This window comes from Taudactylus pleione, unplaced genomic scaffold (assembly GCF_031769625.1).
Source record: "Taudactylus pleione unplaced genomic scaffold, aTauple2 ptg000629l, whole genome shotgun sequence".
Taxonomy (NCBI): Eukaryota; Metazoa; Chordata; class Amphibia; order Anura; family Myobatrachidae; genus Taudactylus; species Taudactylus pleione.
This window is the reverse complement of record NW_028285031.1, coordinates 2730461-2751027: the sequence shown is the minus strand read 5'-3', so window position 1 is coordinate 2751027 and position 20567 is coordinate 2730461. Positions and strand designations below refer to the sequence as shown.

General features: G+C 51.2%; 1 protein-coding gene across 3 annotated transcripts in view; it reads left to right on the top strand.

The window, feature by feature from the left end:
* The window catches only part of MRNIP (MRN complex interacting protein), a 31251-nt gene that overhangs the window by 4800 nt on the left and 5884 nt on the right, over positions 1 to 20567 (top strand). Inside the window, exons 4-6 of one of the 3 annotated variants that reach the window (XM_088454739.1) lie at positions 7337 to 7409; positions 14454 to 14587; positions 15938 to 16029. In XM_088454739.1, coding sequence (XP_088310865.1) covers positions 7337 to 7409; positions 14454 to 14587; positions 15938 to 16029 — 299 coding nt within the window. Of the gene's footprint in view, positions 1 to 7336; positions 7410 to 14453; positions 14588 to 15937; positions 16035 to 20567 lie in introns of all 3 variants that reach the window. The other 2 variants (XM_088454738.1, XM_088454736.1) reach the window with 2 other exon arrangements.

Here is a 20567-nt window from a genome sequence, read left to right as displayed (position 1 = left end):
TGAAACTCAGCTGGAGCCCTGATTGTAGAAGCAAAAACACAGGTTCTGTTATGACTGCAATAATGTAGGTCTCTAATATCACACATTTTCATGTCACTGGCTCTTCTGCTTATATAAAAATGTTTTCAAACATTATAATTCAAATAGGACTTCCTCCTCTTGCTGTTGAAGTGCACACGTTGCCTAGGCTGAAAGCTGGCAGCCATTTTGTGTGTGAACCAATACAGCTCAGACTATATATAATATTATTATATATGATTACTGTATAATGGTAATCCCTCACTAGGAACCTCAGTAGCACCTCTGAGCACTGTGGTTACCTCTCTGTTTCTAAGCACATTCCTTTCTTCTATAGTTACAAACAAATGGTCCTATAGTGAGGTGTTGTTTTCTTTTACGAATTCTAGCCCTGATTCAGAGCCGGATGCTCTGACAGAGCGCTCGCTCTGAATCAGGGCCGTCCCTCTGGTTTTTTTTTTTGTTGCCCCCTGGCCGCTTGCATAGCTGTGGGTGACCACCCACAGCTATAGTGAGCGGCCAAAAAGATGATCGCGAAGGTCAAGACCATCACGACCATCAGGCTTGCGACGAGACCCTTGTGGTAGGGACTCGTCTGCCGCAAGCCCTGGGGTGCTTTTGGCTCTATCAGAGCCGAGAGCACTCCCACTGACATCACTTGTGATGTCAGTGGGGCCGGCCCCAGACGGTAGGCGTTCCCATGGGAGTGCCTCCGTCTGGCCAGCCGCACCCCCGGCAATCCCACCAAAGGGGGCGTACTGTCATCTCACCATCGATAGCACGCCCCCTTTGTAGCGAGACCCGGAGCGACAGCTTGGCCGTCGCTATCCGGGTCTCGCACATTTGCACAATGGAGTCGGCTCCCTCGTGCGCATGCGCACTGGGCCAACATCGACCTGCTTGCAAGCGTTGAGCGCTCGCAAGCGGGTCTGAATCAGGCGCTCTGTCCCAATTGCTTTGTCATAAATTGGGCAAACAAGGTCTTGGCTTAAGGTGAGCGTCTCTAAGCTGGCTGCTTAACGTGATGGGCAGGACTTAGAGGGGGGTTATTCTAAATTACATAACCCCTTTACGTTGTAGCAAAGACCTGAACATTAGTATTTCAGGAGTTCATATTTACATCTCATAGGGTTAAGATTTTGTACCTGATAATTTTATATTCCTGTCAGTGCCCTGAATTACACCCCTTAGCATTACCGATAAGCATTTAACATTCTGCACAATGTATCATCTGATCATGTTATATAGGGAGGTGCCTTCTCCTATGTCTGTATAGAGAATAGAAGTATGCCCCTCACACTGTATATTATAAGTCTATCGTGTCCTATATAAAAACACTCTGCCTGCAACCTTGTACTTCTATATACTCTCTGTCCTCCTCTGTGACCTATCATATCCTTACAATTTCTCCTTCATCCACTAGGGGACACTGGAGTTCAAGGCAGTGGGGTATAGACGGTGGTAGAGCAGAGCCTGGCACTTTAAATAATTCTGAAGTGTGACTGGCTCCTCCCCCTCTATGCCCCATCAGCCCCAGTTTTTAGAATGTGCCCGAGAGAGCCGGTCGCATAGGGCTGAGCTCCAGCCCACACTTAGTATTTTTTCTTTTATTTCAACTTTATTTTAATTTCTAGCTTTCACAAAGCATTGAGGACAGGCTGACAGAGTACTGCGTCTGTCAGCCTGCTACATGGAGGCATCAGGAGACCCGCCTCCACTAAAAAGAGTGTGTGTCGGAGTCCCAGGCACCCTGGCAGTAGCTCAGGGAGGACACGCCACAGCTTAATATAGAGGCTGTGTCCGTGCTTCCGAATGCCTAGCCGCAGCCCTGATGCCAGCATTGGTAAGTATAGCTCTGTTCCCCTTATGGGGAACGGAGTTTAATCTGCGGCCCCTCTGCCCCCTCCCAGGCTCAGGTGGTATATACTGTAGTATAACCCCTCCTGGAATCCTGTTATAACGCCGCTAGCGTTGTTACAAGGGGCGGAGGTACCGCGCATAGAGCGCGGATACATTACAGGGAGACTGTTCAGACAGTCTGTAATGTTGCTGCCTAGCAGCATGCCTGATCCCTGCACGATGAGCGCTGTCTTACTTTATAGAGCCTGACAGCGCTCTGTTTGCTGCTCTCACGAGAGCCGAATCCTCCCTCTGCTATATCCCCACGGGGAGGGAGCCTGCCGCGACCCGCTACTCCCATAAGGGAGTCTACATTGCGCAGCAGCGCGGCTGTTCCCTGCCGCGCTGGCGCTTGAAGAAGCACTGGGCTTCTGCAGGGGGAGGAGCACAGCCGCCGGAGAGCGATGCTGTTATTCACAGCGCTCTCGGCTGCTGGTTGCGGCGCCGGAGATTGCACCGGCGCTGGCTACAATTGGCCGCATGGCGGGGCTTAGGGAGCTGCTCAGCGCGGCTGTTCCCTGCCGCGCTGGTGCTTGTAGAAGCGCTGGCTTCTGCACACAGCCGCCGGAGAGCGAGGCTGTTATTCACAGCGCTCTCGGCTGCTGGTTGCGGCGCCGGTGCTTGTATGAAGATGCACCGGCGCTGGCTATTACGTTCCCGCTCCCCCACTCGCATTATGCCTGCTATACCATCCATTATTTGCACCTCGCCCGCTTATTGATAAGGGGCGGAGTCTAGTCCATGCTGGCGTGCACAGATGCCGCCATTACCTCCAGCGAGTATTCTAAAACAGCATATGCACCTGCCTTAAAAGGAGCCGGGGCTTATTGCCAGCATCTCCTGCATCCTCACTCTGGAGTTCTGTGGGGGGTGCAACCCTTAACAGGGTTGTGGGTTTTATTCCCAGTACGTCCCTAACTGTTTGGAGTTTGTATGTTCTCCCTGTGCTTGCATATGGCCTCTTCCGTTTTTTTCTTTACTTAAACCTACAGCACCTGGTCTTATTAGGTTTAACGGCACAACTGTGGAGTTTGTAATTTAACCTGCAGTCTTTATATAGATTCTGGCTCTGCCTCATCTCTGTTATATTGCACGTCGGTAGTTCCCCTACGGAACTGGGTAGTGTACTGGTTTAATATTATATTTAAAAAAAAAAAAAAAAAAAAATGAAGCACAGGGAGGAACATGCCACAGGCTAATATAGAGGTTGTGTCCACGCCACTTTGCCCACCACATATCTATCAGCGCCTACGGCCACACGCCCGATCTCGTCTGATCTTGGACGCTAAGCAGCGCCAGGCCTGGTTAGTACTTGGATGGGAGACCGCCTGGGTATACCAGGTGCGGCAGGCTTATTACATTGAACATCTGGGGCAAATATGCTTGATGTGTAACAGAATAATGCAGTGTGTTTCTTCCATCTATAGCTGCCAGAGATCACTCTGCCTAAATGACAGCCACGCGCGGCACATGAGCAGTCTCCCTGCGTGGAGGTAAGCCACATGTATGTATATACTTGTATTTTAAACTAAACCCGGCGTTAAGACCTGGGGCTCAGTTCCTTCCATGGGTCTAACTATTGCCCATGTTATATTTTTCTAATTATATCGTCACCTACTAATCTTGTATGTAGGTACGCGTAGGCATGTGGGGATTTGTGTGTGTAAAATATATATATATATATATATATATATATATATATATATATATATATATATATATATATATATTTTGCTTCTTATCCTTACCATTAAAGCAGGGGTAGGATATGTTCTTCTCAGTTTTATGTCTGATACCTAGCATATTTAAAGAGGATGCTGCGACGAGAGGCTGGACTCTCCTGATCCGGTAGTTTGTTCTATAACTCCGCTTAACACCATCTCTCCCTAGGGATTGGGTGGTGTGTATATGTATATAATTATGGATATGTGTAGGTATGCCTATACTTCCACAATCATTAAGGTACATATTATTCCACGTCTGGAAAGCTGCCAGGGTTTACCAGAAGCTGTCTGTTATACATATTATATGGTGGCTCTATAGACTAGAGTCATGTTCTGCAGCTTACATAGGATAGTCACAGGCTCCTACGGCATTGCTTCTAGTATGGACTTTATACATGTCCTGGGGCCTTCCTGTATGTCCACACATGTATATGTACTTACACCCGCCTCGGGTTATAGTCCTGTTTCCATCAGTCTATATCTACGGCGTCCACTTCGGGGGACCTATTAATTACAACTACACTCTAGGGCGCACTTAGTAACCAACTTGTAAGACACTAGGAATGCAGTGTGTGTATATATAGATATAGCATGCTGATCTCCTATTGCGGGATATATATATATGTGTGTATATGTATGTAGCGTGCTGATCTCCTGGTGCAGGAGTTTGACAACTGACTTACTATGTCGGTACTAACTCTTCCTTTCAAAGAGTTTGCCTTTTCATGCAGCTATGTTTATGTGTGTGTATGTGTATATATACTGATATATTCCCGTTCCTTGTATTAATTTTCCTAATAATTGGAGAAATCTGTTTTTGGCCCTGTCTGGCGTTATCACTACATATATATATCTCTTCTTACTTGGGATAATTAACGCATTCTATGTCTATGTACAGGTACCTTTCCCAGTATCGATTCTGGTACTTTATATTATTGTCTTGTCGCATATCTCAATAAAATGGGTATCTGATGGTCCCTTGGGTACATTTCCTATCAGTACATAGAGAATCCAGGATCTATTCCATCCTCATGGCTTATTAGTTAATTTACATGAGGCCTAGGGCCACCCGCCGATATAGGCAGGGTCTGGCCTGAGTTGTATCAGATTGTGGGCGTAATACACACTTCACCATTATAAGTGTTAATGTAAGGATACACTAGCAGACCGTTTTTGGGGTATGTGTAATCTCTATATGGATACATATCCCTAATGGAACAGGCTCAGGTATAGTGTCCTGTTGTACGGCCTTCTTGTCTCCACTAACAATTTGCTAGTTTCTACAGTATTTTCTTCTGCAGCATCTCCAGACTGAAGTCCGTGCTGTAGAGCATTGATCTTTGCCCACTGAGGCTACTCTCTACCTGTCGTGGTGGGTTGCTGTGAGATGAATAAGGTCAGTGACATTCTACATAGCGTCCAGAGGGTTTCTGGTCGCTCACAGGTAAGCGGGCTTACCCCACTAATACCTCGGAAGATGCTTCCTTTTCATGCATCCTGACATAGCTGTTATTCTATCTTACGCACCCTAGCTGCTGTCCTAGCAGCCTTCAGTTCTTTTAAATCAGTTGGCTGTACACTTTAGAGCTTTCCTGGTGTGTAGGTGCATAGTTGTAACATTGAGATTTGTCACCCTATTCTACTGGAATCTGTTGGGTTTATGGACTGAAGCGCATCTATGGGCTAATGCACATTTTTACTATAAAGTGTGACAGTCTCTATGTTCCATACAGGGGGCCTGGTTTGTTTCCTGTTCAGTATCTGTTGATAAATTCAGCACACTGACAGGTACCTGAATGGTACCTTCATAGTTGTCCTAGTGCTTTAGCCTTGCGGATGGGATACTTCCCTATATTGGTAACTCTCCCTGGGTGGAGGTGGCATCCGTGCTCTTTTTCTGCTAAGGGTATCCTGGGTGTTTTCATACTATGTTCAGGCCAGTAGTTGGTACTGATTACACTCTACCATCATGTAGGAAGTTGTCTGCTGTTTGACAGGAGGGGTGGTACTGCCGTCTGACCCACTGGAAGGAATTGTAGTCTCAATCCTCTCGTATCCGCCTCATGCCCAGTGGGATCGCCACTCGTTGACAACTTCTATGGTCTAAACCTTACACTGGTTACCAACCCTTTAGTAGTTGGACCTTGAGAATGGTTCAGGGCGACTGTTAGGTCGTGACTCTTGCCTCCTTGTTTGCTTGGTTAGGAGTCTGTGGACGGGTTCAGCTCCGTCTCTGTATATTGGTATCATTATACTTTTATCTATATGATTGATGTCCCGCAGTGCTGGGATTCTGCTGTCTGAGACTGTTGCAGCTTCCTGTAGTTGTCGCTGGTACGGTTTTCTCGAGTTTTGTTCTCATGTTACTGCCATTCTATGGATTCTAGTTGGGGTTTTTCTGCTCCCAGCGGTCTTGCTTGGTCTGTTTTTGGCTGAGCTTACGGTGTTCTGATGCTTCTCATCTGCGGCTACTGTCTAGCCGTATTCCATTGAATTTACGCTGTAAGTTGTGGAATGTCTGTGACTGTTCAGCAAGGAGCTCTGATTGTCTCCTGGCTCTACGACATGCCTCCAGTCTTGGGCTGTCCCTGTTTCGGTTGGCCGAAAGGTCGGCAAGTTCTCCGCGCTTCCCACCCGGGAGGTTGGCTTTGGGACGTCCCCACTGTCTTGAACTCCAGTGTCCCCTAGTGGATGAAGGAGAAAACAGGATTTTGGTACTTACCGATAAATCCCTTTCTCCGATTCCACAGGGGACACTGGACGCCCGCCCAGCGCTGCGTTCCTGCCGTTTTGTTGGGTCCTTATCTAGTTGTGTGACTGCATGTGTTCCCTGCAGTGGGTTCCTCTGTTCTCCTTCAGTCGGTATTGTTCCGTTCTGTGGTCTTCTCCTTACCGTCTCCTCTCGGGCTCAGTTCTTAAAACTGGGGCTGATGGGGCATAGAGGGGGAGGAGCCAGTCACACTTCAGAATTATTTAAAGTGCCAGGCTCTGCTCTACCACCGTCTATACCCCACTGTCTTGAACTCCAGTGTCCCCTGTGGAATCGGAGAAAGGGATTTATCGGTAAGTACCAAAATCCTGTTTTTATAGTAGCAGCTACGATAAACCACTTATTATGATATTGTCCCGGTCATATAGCGAAGCCGTTATGTACAATGTCTGTGTAGTGTAATAGAAATGTCTTTTGCTAATGCTCTATGGCCGAGATTTGTTGGGTAATGTCCTGTTTGTACAGTAGAATTGTTATGCTGCAGTCCAGTGGTCAGATCATATTGTCATGGTATAACGTTCTGTATCTGTATAGAGCGTATTTCCTTTATATACGTAATGACAATTCTACTTTCAATGAAGGGTTTAACTATTAAAAATGTGTTTAACTACAGTATAAAGTAATTTATAGTAATGTTCCGCAAGCGACATCTAAGGGTGGGCATAGCATAAGACTGGTTGCCAGCACTGTGCTTTTACTGTACTTAATACACTTTCTTTTACTCCCTGAAGTAGCCAGCTGGTTTCTGCATCACTTACATGTATGTGCATTGTGATTTCTGTGACCCACATACTGTATAGTTTGTCCAGTACATCACTCAGTACACATGATATCCTAATACGGTTCCATAATGGTCTCCCTCTATTGATGAGACAGCTGGGTAAGAAGCTGGCCATGGCTTATAATGCCACATATTTCTTTACAGGCAGAACTGGCAAAATGCAATCTCAGATGGTGACCAGTGTGATGACACACAGGGAAGACCGGGGGCATCACAGGTAATTTACTGTTAAAAGTGAATGTTTCTCTGAAACTGAGGTTCATCTGTACAATAGTATGTATAACCGCAGCCATGGAGGTATGATTAGGAGTAAGGGGGTTATGTAATAGGTTCCGATTTCACAGAACTGGCGGAATTCAGCAAGATCGCCGCTTTAAATTTAGAGGCAATCTCTATGAAATCCTGCCTTACAACTTTACATTATACCCATGGGATACCTAACAAGGGTCGTACAGACCCACAGAGGTACAGGTGAAATCCGCAGGGCCTCACCACCTCTTCTAACGTCAGAGTCAGACAGTGAACTGGAATTCTGTATTGTAACTGTATTACAGAGACCGTTACCTGATAAGAAGCGAACATGGATGAACAGGCCATGCACTGTAGTAGCCAAGTTGTCTGTAGGCTGTGCCCTCTATAATGGTAGGCCAAGCCTCTGTGGTGGCTGCTCACACCCCTTTAGCATGGGCTCCTGCCACTGCCTTCCCTGGTGGGCCCTTTATGTCCCAGTCTGACACTGTAACTATACAATATATGTACCCTATGATACTATGCATCTCACAGATGAAAGGTGTCAAGACTTCTATATAATTATTTCCCTGAGATCCATGGATTTGGGGTTCCCTGATGTCTCCTAACAGGCCTTGCAGAAACTTCCAGCTTTCTACTTCAGGGTCCATAGGGGGTCCACAGGTTTGACCTTGGGGTATAGCTGGATCTGGATCCATGGGCACCACGCAGTTAAAGCTTTAGCTGCTCCCAGGATGCACTTGGGTCCGTCGTCCTCCATACCCCGCCCCGGCCACAGCACCTCAGTTTGAGTTGGTGCCCGGCCGGAGTCGGGTCACCTGCGCAGGGGGGCTGCAGGAGCAGCCCCCAAAAGCTTTCTATTTTTATTTAAAAAAAAAAAAAAAAGCCTGTTAGATTTTTATTTCAAAACAGAGGCTCTAGTGTGGCAGCGACGGGCTGTCTATACAGACGCCCACGCTGCCGCTCTCCTTCCCCGCTGGCGCCGCGACGCCAGTACTGCACTGGGGATCGCGGCGGGAGGCCAGAGTCCGTACTAGCCGGACTCTGGGTCCCTCCCTGGACTGCTGCCGGAGTCGCCGGGGACAAGGTAAGCCGCGAGTCGCCGATTAGCGGCGGCTCGCGGGTTTTGCCTGCAAATGCAGTCCTTTGCCCCCGGTCCTAGGGGACAGACCGGGGGCCGCTAGCGGTGGCGGCGGGCTCCCCCTCTGAGGAGGAATAACCCGTGGGACCACTAGACCACCAGGGATATATGGCAAGCGGGATGCCGGCAAGCCCTGGGGTTAATATGCTAGCCAGGGGAGGAAGCCTTCCCTGTCAGCGGCTCCTCCCCTCAGCTCAGCGCGCCTTTCAACACTGAGTCTGGCGTCGCTGAGCTGCAGATTCCTCGGCCACTCCTCCTCTGAGGTCTCCAGCGGCCATTTTCTCACAGTGGCAGCGCAGATCTTCAGGGAGCACGCGGACCGGTCCCCCTGTGTACCTCTCCCCTGATTAAGGACAGCGTACACAGCACTATAGCCCTCCCAGACACTGAATCTGGGAGGTTGATTGTAGTGTAAAGGTGCAGTGAGTATATCTTCCTGCATGGTATGTGATTTTTGCTAGTGCTGCCTGTCTGTGCTTATTTTCCGCTTACTGTCAGCTTATACCTGTCCCTTTACTTCTCCTACAAGCCCTACAGGTGTGTGGGGGAGGGGCGTTTCTACTGACCTCACTTATATAGATCACGTATTTGTGAGGTCCGTCACATACAGTTGTGTGCTACACAGTGCCGTATTGTGGGCTGTTGTTTAGCACACCGGTGAGTGCGTTTTCTTCTGCCCTGTTGCCAGATATATTTTTTGACTATATAATATATTCTGTCATGTCAGACGAGGAGGTTGAGCGCTCAGTGGCTCCGGTGTTGGCCTCCTGCGGACGCTGTTCTGCAGGAGTAGATAGGGAGGATTTGTCACAGGATGGCCTGTGTAGTCGATGCCAGGTGGCTCCTGGCCCATCCAGACCTTCTCTGGCGCAGGAACCACCGTGGGCGATGTTTTCTCAAGTGCTGGTGTCTATTGCGGACCATCTGTCGGTCCCGACTGCTCTCCCTACTAGGGCGTTGCCCCAGCTGACCATCCCCCATTCCCCGGGTGTCCCGCAGTTATTGCGGAGTCCTCCTGGGTCTGTCGGTGGGTCCCTATGCGGGGTTGCCTATGTATATACAGGCTTCCCCTGTGCCGCAGCAGCCTGTGGTACCTTTTCAGGCCCCTATGGTGACTCCTCCACCCTGGGTGGATGTGCTCTCCAACTCCGTGCAAAATTTGGCGGCCGCTTCCTCGGCTTTTCAGTCAATGTTGCAGACTGACATGCCTTCTAGGATTTCAGAACGCCCACTCATGACACGGGCTGCTCACGTATCGGACTCAGAGGGTTCCTCAGATGATGGGGAGGTCCCTGATGACACTGACTCGGACGCCTCGGTCCAGGAAATGGATACCAAGTCGTCCATTAATGTGTGAGCACTAGTTAGGGCGGTGCAAGCTATTCTTCTTATAGAGGATGAGGCACCGGTTCCTAAGTCGAAGTTTCCTAGTTTCAAAAAAACTAAGGTGGCTTCTGCGGTGTTTCCCCTGTCGGATCAGTTGACGGATCATATGGCGGTAGCTTGGCAGGCGCCCAGTAAGAGATTCCTTCCTCAGAAGCGGTTGGCTTCTAATTACCCCTTCCCTGAGGCACATTGTAAAAAATGGGAAACTCCACCGGCGGTGGATTCCCATGTCACCCGTTTAACTCGGGGCGCCACCTTACCATTACCGTCGATATCCTCGCTGAAGGATCCCACGGACAGGAAAGTTGAGACTTGCTTAAAGTCTATTTACTCCCTCTCCGGGGCGGTGGCCCGACCGTCCATGGCCATCTCCTGGGTGGCCAAGGCCATTGAGGGGTGGGCCAATGCATTGGAAGATACCTTCCTGGACGACGCTCCGGATGTCCAGCGGGCGTTGTTGGGACAAATGAGGGACGCTGCTTCTTACATTGGAGAAGCTTCTTTAGATGCTAGTCTGCTGACCTCGCGGGTATCGGCTGCAGCGGTGTCTGCCCGCCGATCCTTATGGTTGCGGTCTTGGAGAGCGGACTCTGATTCAAAGAAAGGTCTGGAGGCCTTACCTTTCAATGGGGAATTACTATTTGGTCCGGACTTGGACAAAATAGTGGACACCCTGGCTAAATCCAAGTCGGCCTTCCTCCCTTCGGCGGCACTGCCTGCTAAGGTTCGGAGTTCGGCTTTTCGTTCCTTTCGGGTTCAGGGTAAGGCGAAAGGTCAGTCCTTCCCGAGACAGTCTGCGAGTAAGACGGCCTCTAAACCCAAGAAGCAAGCCTGGAGTGCTCGGCGCCCTTCTTCCAAGCAGGAAGATAAACCTGCGGCCTGATGGGACGGGCCTCCCTCTGGGGGACCTCAGAGTGGGAGGCCGACTTCTTCTATTTGCCCAGTGCTGGCACAATACCACCACGGATGCCTGGGTTCGAGAAGTGGTCTCCCAGGGGTACGCCCTGTCTTTTCGGCACAGACCACCCCACCAGTTTTTCTGCACAAGTCCTTCTCAGGACAAGACCAAGGCGTTACAGGTTCAGGAGGCTATAGAGTCCTTGCTGAAAGCAGGGGTCATTGTTCCCGTTCCTCAATCACAACGAGGGACGGGATACTATTCGTCTCTGTTTCTGGTGCGGAAACCCAATGGTTCTCATCGCCCTATCCTCAACTTGAAGTCTCTGAACAAATTCCTCAGAGTTCCCAAGTTCAGGATGGAAACGTTACGTTCCATCATTCTGGCGATGGAACCGGGGGATTACATGGTGTCCCTGGACATCCAGGACGCCTACCTCCATGTTCCGATAGCATCTACACACCAGCGGTATCTGAGGTTCGCTATCCTTCAACACCACTATCAGTTCCGGGCGCTACCCTTTGGTCTCTCCACGGCACCGAGGGTGTTCACGAAGATTATGGCGGTCATGGCCGCACATCTTCGGAACCAGAATGTACGGCTGCTGCCGTATCTAGACGACCTCCTGTTGCTGGCGAGCTCCCCGGAGGTACTGCTTCAACATCTCCACCTGACGATCGCTTGCCTGCAAGCACACGGGTGGTTGATAAATTGGAAAAAGTCCTCCCTGATTCCATCACAGCGGATGGTTCATTTGGGAGCCCTGCTGGATTCGCGTCAGCAAAGGATCTTCCTGACTCCGGAGAAGGTCGCCTCCCTACAGCTGCGGATACGCAGTTGCCTGAGCCGTTGCCGCCTGTCGGTCCATTCGGCTATGAGGGTTCTGGGGTCCATGGTGTCGACATTCGACATGGTGGAATTTGCCCAGTTCCATTCCCGGCCCCTGCAGGGGCTGATTCTATCAGAATGGAACGGGTTACCTCACCAGATCCGCTCTCAGGTGCTGGTGTTGTCTCCGGACGTTCGGCAATCTTTGGCTTGGTGGCTTCAGACAGCTCATCTGGTCGAGGGGCGCCCATTTTGGATCCCGGACTGGGTCCTGCTCACGACGGATGCCAGTCTCCGGGGTTGGGGGGCAGTGACCGGCTCTTTGTCGCTTCAGGGTCGTTGGTCAGCGGAAGAAGCACTTCTCCCCATCAACATTCTGGAACTGCGGGCAGTATACAGGGCCCTGCAGTCGTCCGGCCCCGCTCTTCACGGAAGGGCGGTACAGGTGCAGTCCGACAACGCCACCACGGTGGCGTATATCAACCACCAAGGCGGAACTCGCAGTCAGGCAGCGATGTCGGAGGAGTCTCGTATCCTGACTTGGGCGGAGGGTCACATTCCAGCGATCTCGGCGGTCTTCATCCTCGGAGTCCTCAATTGGGAGGCGGACTTCCTCAGCCGTCACGACGTGCATCCCGGGGAATGGTCGCTTCACCCAGAGGTGTTTCAGCTACTCGTGGACAGGTGGGGACTGCCGGAGCTGGACTTGATGGCCTCCCGTCACAATCACAAGTTGCCCGTTTACGGGTCAAGGACAAGAGACGCAGGTGCAAGTCTGGTGGACGCGCTGTCGGTGAAATGGACGTTTCACCTGGCGTATCTGTTTCCTCCGATATCCCTGCTTCCTCGGGTTCTGCGGAAATTCAAGCAGGACGGCGGCATGCTCGTGCTGGTAGCTCCGGCGTGGCCCAGACGTCCTTGGTACTCCGATCTCAGGAGCCTCTCCATCGACGCTCCGTACCTTCTTCCTCAGCGTCGGGACCTGTTGTCTCAAGGGCCCTGCCTTTACCCGGATCTGGGTCGGCTGTCTTTGACGGCGTGGCTCTTGAGACAGCCGTCTTGAGGTCTCGGGGCTTCTCCAGTTCGGTTATTGGTACCATGCTCAGGGCACGCAAGCCTGCTTCAGCACGGATTTATCACAGAGTGTGGCACACTTACTTTCAGTGGTGTGAGTCCAGACATTATGATCCTCAGGTGTTCCGAGTTTCTAGGATCTTGGAATTTCTTCAGTCAGGATTGGATCTCGGCTTACGCCTTGCATCTCTGAAGGTTCATGTGTCCGCCTTGTCCGTGTGGTTTCAACGGCGGATTGCAATACTACCAGACGTTCACACCTTTTTCTAAGGTGTTCTCAGGATCCAGCCTCCCTTTGTGCCTCCTGTGGCTCCTTGGGACTTGGCGGTGGTGCTACGGGTCCTGCAGGGTCCTCCGTTTGAGCCTCTTGAGGCGGTGGAGCTCAAGTGGCTGACATTTAAGACGGTTTTTCTCCTGGCAATTGCTTCGGCCAGGAGGGTGTCTGAATTGGGGGCGCTTTCCTGTCGCCCTCCTTTCCTGATTTTTCACCAGGACAGAGCGGTGCTCCGCACTCGTCCTGAGTTTTTGCCCAAAGTGGTCTTGAAGTTCCATATTAATCAGGAACTTGTTGTGCCAGCTTTTCAGTCCCCTGATCTTTCAGCTGGTGAGACTTCCTTAGATGTGGTCCGGGCGCTTAGAATTTATGTAGACCGGACGGCTTCGGTTAGGAAGTCTGATTCCTTGTTTATCCTCTTTGGTTTTCACAAGAGGGGTTGGCCTGCCAACAAACAAACGTTAGCCCGTTGGCTTCGTTCCGTTATTTGTGAGGCTTATGCACAGGAGGGCGTACCTGTGCCAGCCTCTGTTAAGGCTCATTCCACTCGTTCTGTGGGTCCCTCTTGGGCTGCTAGACGTGGCGCTTCTGCTGTTCAGCTGTGTAAGGCGGCCACTTGGTCTTCAATTCAAACGTTTTTGAGGTTCTATGCGTTTGACACCTTCGCCTCTCAGGATGCATCCTTTGGGCGCCGGGTACTCCTTTCAGCACAGGAGCGTCCCCGCCCTTAGTTGTACTGCTTTGGGACATCCCCAAGGTCAACCCTGTGGACCCCCTATGGACCCTGAAGTAGAAAACAAGAGATATGGTAAGAACTTACCTTTGTTATCGGTTTCTACGAAGTCCATAGGGTCCACAGGGCGCCCGCCCTGACGCACCTGGCTTCAAATGGGCTGTGTGGCTGGTCACCGGTTTTCCGTCTCCCATTTCTGTGAGTATGGTTCTTGTGTGTTCCTGTCTTCCTTCTCTCTGTTTAGTCTCCTCCTCCGGCCTTGGCTGCTTACCAACTGAGGTGCTGTGGCCGGGGGCGGGGTATGGAGGAGGACGGACCCAAGTGCATCCTGGGAGCAGCTAAAGCTTTAACTGCGTGGTGCCCATGGATCCAGATCCAGCTATACCCCAAGGTCAACCCTGTGGACCCTATGGACTTCGTAGAAACAGAGATAACAAAGGTAAGTTCTTACCATATCTCTTGTGTTTTTACTAGGGCAGGCCAAGTTCAGGGTTGTCAGGAGCCCACCTCCATGAAATAAAAAGGAGGAGGTGCTTTTTGATAACTGCAACCAAGCCCCAACCAGGAGAGGTGCCTAGCTGTGTCTGCTAGAGCGTAGAGGAGCAGCAATAGATTTATCAATAAATGTAGGACTTGTTTGTTTGGTCGTTGTTTACTTATAAAAGATGATACTGGCAGGAAGCAATCTCCACAAGCCGCTGGAATAAATATCTGGAGGAAAACAGGGACAATGGGTGCAAAGAGGAAGAGAGCCCGACTGACACTGATCAAGAACCATTACTTTCTCCAGAGGAAATTTCATCAACTATCAGGTCAGAATCTCTTAACTAAATGAAACAATGAACTGTTCAGTGTAATAATATAAATCAGCTACTGAGTCATTGTAACTGGGGAGAGTAATACAGACTCAGATTCAACCCAGTGTCCATGTTGGAAGCAGTTGAGCAATCTGTTTGTTTCTTTCTACAGTGAATGCATCTAAGTCGCGCTGCGTATGAGTCCAGTATCCGTGCGCAATAGTGGCTGAGACCCACAGTCTGAGAAATGTTATCAAAATGTGCTGGGCGTTCCTGGCCGGTGACTGAGAAGGTGGCTATATGGGCACAGTGATGGGCGTGTTATGGGAGTGCCACAGGCGCGTCACTGAAGTGGTTGGGAACTCAGACGCGTAATCACTCACATCGGACAGAGAATCTGCACCTAGCTTTTAGGGCTGGTGCACGATTCCATGGTGCGACCGTTGGTACCAGGCAAAGCTCAAAGTAGGCATCTCAGTCCTTGCACATTCAGTTATACAGCTGTACACCACGGAAAGGGCAAGACTGGTTAAAGACGCACATATACATACAGACGATCAGAACCTAAATGTGGATTTTCGTACTTATGCCAAGTTACATGCATACACTTGTTCCAATAGCCATCATTGCCATCAGCGTACCTTTACATCGGCACTGTCCTTAGTGCAGGAGATCTGTCTGAAATCAGATTTATCTCTGCATATGCTCAATTCTGTATGACCCATATTTCCGCCATGGTGCCGGGAGGATAGGAGCGGGTACTAATTGCCCGGACTTGTAGGAGGGGCCTGGCCCAGGTGCAGGTCAGATGCTAAGGGGGACTTTATCCCCCTTTGCAGCGCTGCTCAGGGGGACAAATTGCACCTCCCCGGTTTTGGCCCTGCCCTCATCAGCACCCGGGCCTGTGGCCGCGCTCGGCAGCCCTGTAAAGTTGCTGCCTAGTTACACCCACTCCGCTGCAAATGGAGATGTCTGACTGTGCTCATAGTTGAGAATGATTAACTACAGAGCGAATAATCGCAAGATCCATCCACAGATCAGGCTTGTGTGCTACACTGATTTAGCCCCACTGTGTTTTACTTTTTTTTTTACTTTGATTTTTTTTATATTGCATTTTAAGTTTATTTTAATAAACTGTTTTTCTGAATTCCATTTAAAATCAGTTTTTATAATTATCATTATTACCCTGGCATTTTTGCTGTTACCTGCAAATTCTGTGTTTGTAGTGTGTTGCAATTCTGGACGTGTCAGTAGATGGCGGTGGAGACTATAAATACTCCTGATTTCATTGACTATTGTAGTAAACCTGAAAGTTTTCGTACAACTTTTCTACTTTTTACTATTTGTATTATTTTACCATTTTAGGAAACGTAAAAAGAGCTCACTGTACGGCTGTGGTTTGGATGATCACGATGGCAAAGGAGTGGGTGCAAACTGGTCAAAGAAAAACAAAATCTGTGAGGTTTGTGTATAAATAGGCAGAATATTTATAAAACAGATAAAATACACTCTACTCTGAGGAGCTGATACTGAGTTGGGAGAGAAGCATAAAAAAGCAAGTAACTTTGTATCAGGAACTAACCATGTTACAGTGGAGGAGTGCAAATGCATGTATTTGGTTTTTCTACTTCAGGGTCCACAGGGTGACCTCGGGGTATAGCTGGATCCTGGATCCTCGGGCATCACGGAGTTGAAGCTTTTAGCTGCTCCCAGGGTGCACTTGGGTCCATCCTCCCCTATACCCCGCCCCCGAGCCACAGGCACCTCAGTTTAAGATGGTGCCCGGCCGGAGTCGGGTCACCCTGCGGAGGGGGGCTGCAGGAGCAGCCCCCTAGAGCTTTTTATTTAACTAGGTTAAATTTATTTTTTTAACTGTAGTTTTTTTCTCCAGAGCGGCAGCGATGGGCTGTCTGTACAGACGCCCACGCTGCCGCTCCTTCTCCCTGCTGGCGCTGCGACGCCAGCACTGAACTGGGGATCGCGGCAGGGGAAGCCAGAGTCTGTACTAGCCGGACTCTGGTTTCCCCCTGGACTGCTGCCGGGGAGAGCAAGGTAAGCCGCGCACCGCTGATTAGCGGCGGTGCGCGGGTTCCTTTTAAATGCAGTCCCATGCCCCCGGTCTAGGGGACAGACCGGGGGCGCTAGCGGTGGCGGCGGGCCCCCCCTCCAGCGGAGGCATACCCTGCCAGACCACTAGACCACCAGGGTTAATAAACGGCAAGCGGGATGCCGGCAACCCGGGGGTTAAATTTGCTAGCCAGGGGAGGAAGCCTTCCCTGTCTAGCGGCTCCTCCCCTCAGCTCAGCGCGCCTTTCAGCTAGTAGTCTGGCGTCGCTGAGCTGCAGATACTTGGCCACTCCTCCTCTGAGGTCTCCAGCAGCCATTTTCTCCAGTGGCAGCGCAGATCTTCAGGGAGCACGCGGACCGGTCCCCCTGTGTACCTCTCCCCCGACAAGGACAGTGTACACAGTACTATAGCCCTCCCAGACACTGAATCTGGGCAGGTTGATTGTAGTGAAAGGTGCATTTAGTATATCTTCCTGCATGGTATGTGACTTTTGCTAGTGCTGCCTGTCTATGCTAATTTCTACTTACTGTCAGCCTATCCCTTTCCTTCTACAAGCCCTACAGGTGTGTGTGGGGGAAGGGTGTTTCTACTGACCTCACTTATATAGATCACGTATTTGTGAGGTCCGTCACATATGGTTGTGTGCTACACAGTACCATATTGTGGGCTGTTGTCGAGCACACGGGTGAGTGCGCACGTTTTCTTCCTAAGTCATGTCTGAGGAGGAGATTGAGCACTCCGTGGCTACGGTATTGTTCTCCTGCAGGCGCTGTTCTGCAGGAGTGGATAGGGAGGATTTGTCACAGGAGGGCCTTTGCGGACCTTGCCAGGCGCTCCCTGGTATGTCTAAACCTCCTATGTCGCAGGAGCCACCATGGGCGATGTTTTCCCAGGTGCTGGTGTCCATCGCGGACCGTCTGTCGGTCCCGACTGCCGCCCCTACTAGGGCTTTGCCCCAGCCTGCCATCCCCCATTCCCTGGGTGTCCCACAATTATTGCAGACTCCCCCGGGGTCTCAGCCTGTTGATCCCTATGCGGGGTTGCCAATGTATATACAGTCCACCCCTGTGGCGCAGCAGGCTGTGGTGCCGTTTCAGGCTCCTGGGGCAGCTCCTCCACCCTGGGTGGATGCGCTTTCCCACACTGTCCAAGATTTGGCGGCAGCATCTTTGGCTTTTCAGTCGATGTTGCGCAGTGACGTGCCCTCCAGGGCATCTAAACACACAGTTATGGCGCAGGCTGCGCACTTTTCGGCTCTGAGGGGTCCTCGGATGATGGTGAGGTGCAGGATGGTAGACACTAAGTCTTCCATCAATGTGCGGGCTCTGGTTAGGGCGGTGCGGGCCATTCTTCTGATTGAGGATGAGGCACCCACTCCCAAGTCGAGGTATCCTAGTTTTAAAAAAAGCTAAGGTTCCTTCTGCAGCGTTCCCCTTGTCTGATCAGTTGACTGATCACATGGCGGTGGCCTGGCAGACGCCCAGTAAGCGATTCCTGCCACAGAAACGCTTGGCATCCAATTATCCATTTCCGGAAGCGCATTGTAAGAAATGGGAAACTCCGCCTGCGGTCGATTCCCATGTAACACGCCTCATCAGGAGTGCTACTTTGCCATTGCCGTCTATATCCTCGCTGAAGGATCCTACGGACAGGAAGGTGGAGACTTGTCTAAAGTCTATTTATTCTCTCTCAGGGGCTGTAGCCCGGCCGTCCATGGCCATCTCCTGGGTGGCCAAGGCCATTGAGGGGTGGGCCAACGCCTTGGAGGACACGTTTACGGATGAAGCTCCGGATGTCCAGAGGGCGTTGTTAGGACAGATGAGAGATGCCGCCTCCTACATTGGAAAAGCATCTTTGGATGCTAGCCTGCAGACCTCTAGGGTTTCGGCGGCAGCAGTGTCTGCTCGCAGATCCTTGTGGTTGAGGTCTTGGAGAGCAGACGCGGATTCAAAGAAAGGCTTGGAGGCCTTACCTTTTAATGGAGAGTTACTATTTGGTCCGGACCTGGACAAAATAGTAGATACCCTGGCAAAATCCAAGTCAGCCTTCCTCCCTTCAGCTGCTACACCTGCTAAGGTCCGGAGCTCGGCCTTTCGTTCCTTTTGGGTTCAGGGCAAGGCAAAGGGTCAGTCCTTCCCGAGGCAGTCCGCACCCAAGACCGCCTCAAAGCCAAAGAAGCAAGCCTGGAGCGCTAGACGCCCTTCTTCCAAGCAAGAAGATAAGCCTTCTGCGTGATGGGACGGGCCTCCCTCTGGGGGACCCCAGAGTGGGAGGCAGACTTCTTCAATTCGCCCAGTGCTGGCACAATACCACCACGGATGCCTGGGTGCGAGAAGTGGTCTCCCAGGGGTACGCCCTGTCTTTTCGGCACAGGCGCCTCGCCAGTTTTTTTGCACAAGTCCTTCTCAGGACAAAACCAAGGCCTTGCAGGTTCAGGAAGCCATAGAGGCCTTAATGACGGCGGGGGTCATTATACCCGTACCACAGTCTCAACGTGGGATGGGGTATTACTCTACGCTGTTTCTGGTGCAGAAACCCAATAGCTCTCATCGCCCCATCCTCAATTTGAAGTCCCTGAACAGGTTTCTCAGGGTTCCTAAATTCAGGATGGAAACTTTGCATTCCATCATTCTGGCGATGGAACCGGGGGATTATATGGTCTCCCTGGATATCCAGGACGCCTACCTCCATGTGCCTATAGCAACATCGCACCAACGGTTTCTGCGGTTTGCTATTCTCCACAACCACTACCAATTCAGGGCTCTACCCTTTGGCTTCTCCATGGCACCAAGGGTATTTACCAAGGTGATGGCGGTCATGGCGGCTCACCTTCGGAGCCAGGGGATACGGTTGCTACCGTATCTAGACGACCTCCTCTTGCTGGCGAGCTCCCCGGAGGTACTGATCCAGCATCTCCACCTGACGGTCGCTTGTCTACAGGCGCACGGCTGGTTGATCAACTGGAAGAAGTCCTTCCTCATCTCATCACAGCGGATGGTTCATTTGGGGGCCCTGCTGGACTCTCGTCAGCAACGGATTTTTCTGACTCCAGAGAAGGTCTCCTCCTTACAGCTGCGGATTCACAGTTGTCTGAGCGGTGGCAGAATGTCGGTGCACTCAGCGATGAGAGTTTTGGGTCCATGGTGTCGGCATTCGACATGGTGGAGTTTGCCCAGTTCCATTCTAGGCCCCTGCAGGGGCTGATTCTTTCGGAATGGAATGGATTGCCACACAGGATCCGCTCTCAGATGCTGGTGTTGTCCTCGGAGGTGCGTCTGTCCCTAGCCTGGTGGCTGCAGATGGCTCATCTCCTCGAGGGGCGCCCCTTTTGGATCCCGGAATGGGTTCTGCTCACGACAGATGCCAGTCTCCGGGGTTGGGGGGCGGTGACAGGCTCCTTGTCACTTCAGGGTCGTTTGTCGGCGGAGGAAGCAATTCTTCCCATCAACATCCTGGAACTGCGGGCAGTATACAGAGCCCTGCAGTTGTCTGGCACCTCTCTTCACGGAAGGGCCGTTCAGGTGCAGTCAGACAACGCCACCACGGTGGCGTACATCAATCACCAGGGAGGGACTCGCAGTCGAGCTGCGATGTCGGAGGTGTCCCGCGTCCTGGCTTGGGTGGAGCGCTATCTTCCAGCTCTCGGCAGTCTTCATCCAGAGGTATTCCAACTACTCGTGGACAAGTGGGGGCTGCCAGAGCTGGACCTGATGGCGTCCCGTCACAATCACAAGCTGCCCGTGTACGGGTCAAAGGACAAGGGACCCAGGCGCAAGTCTGATAGACGTGATGTCGGTGAGATGGCTGTTTCAACTGGCTTGCTTGTTCCCTCCGATATCTCTGCTGCCTCGGGTCCTGCGCAAGTTCAAGCAGGATGGAGGCACACTGATCCTGGTGGCCCCAGCGTGGCCCAGAAGGCAGTGGTAC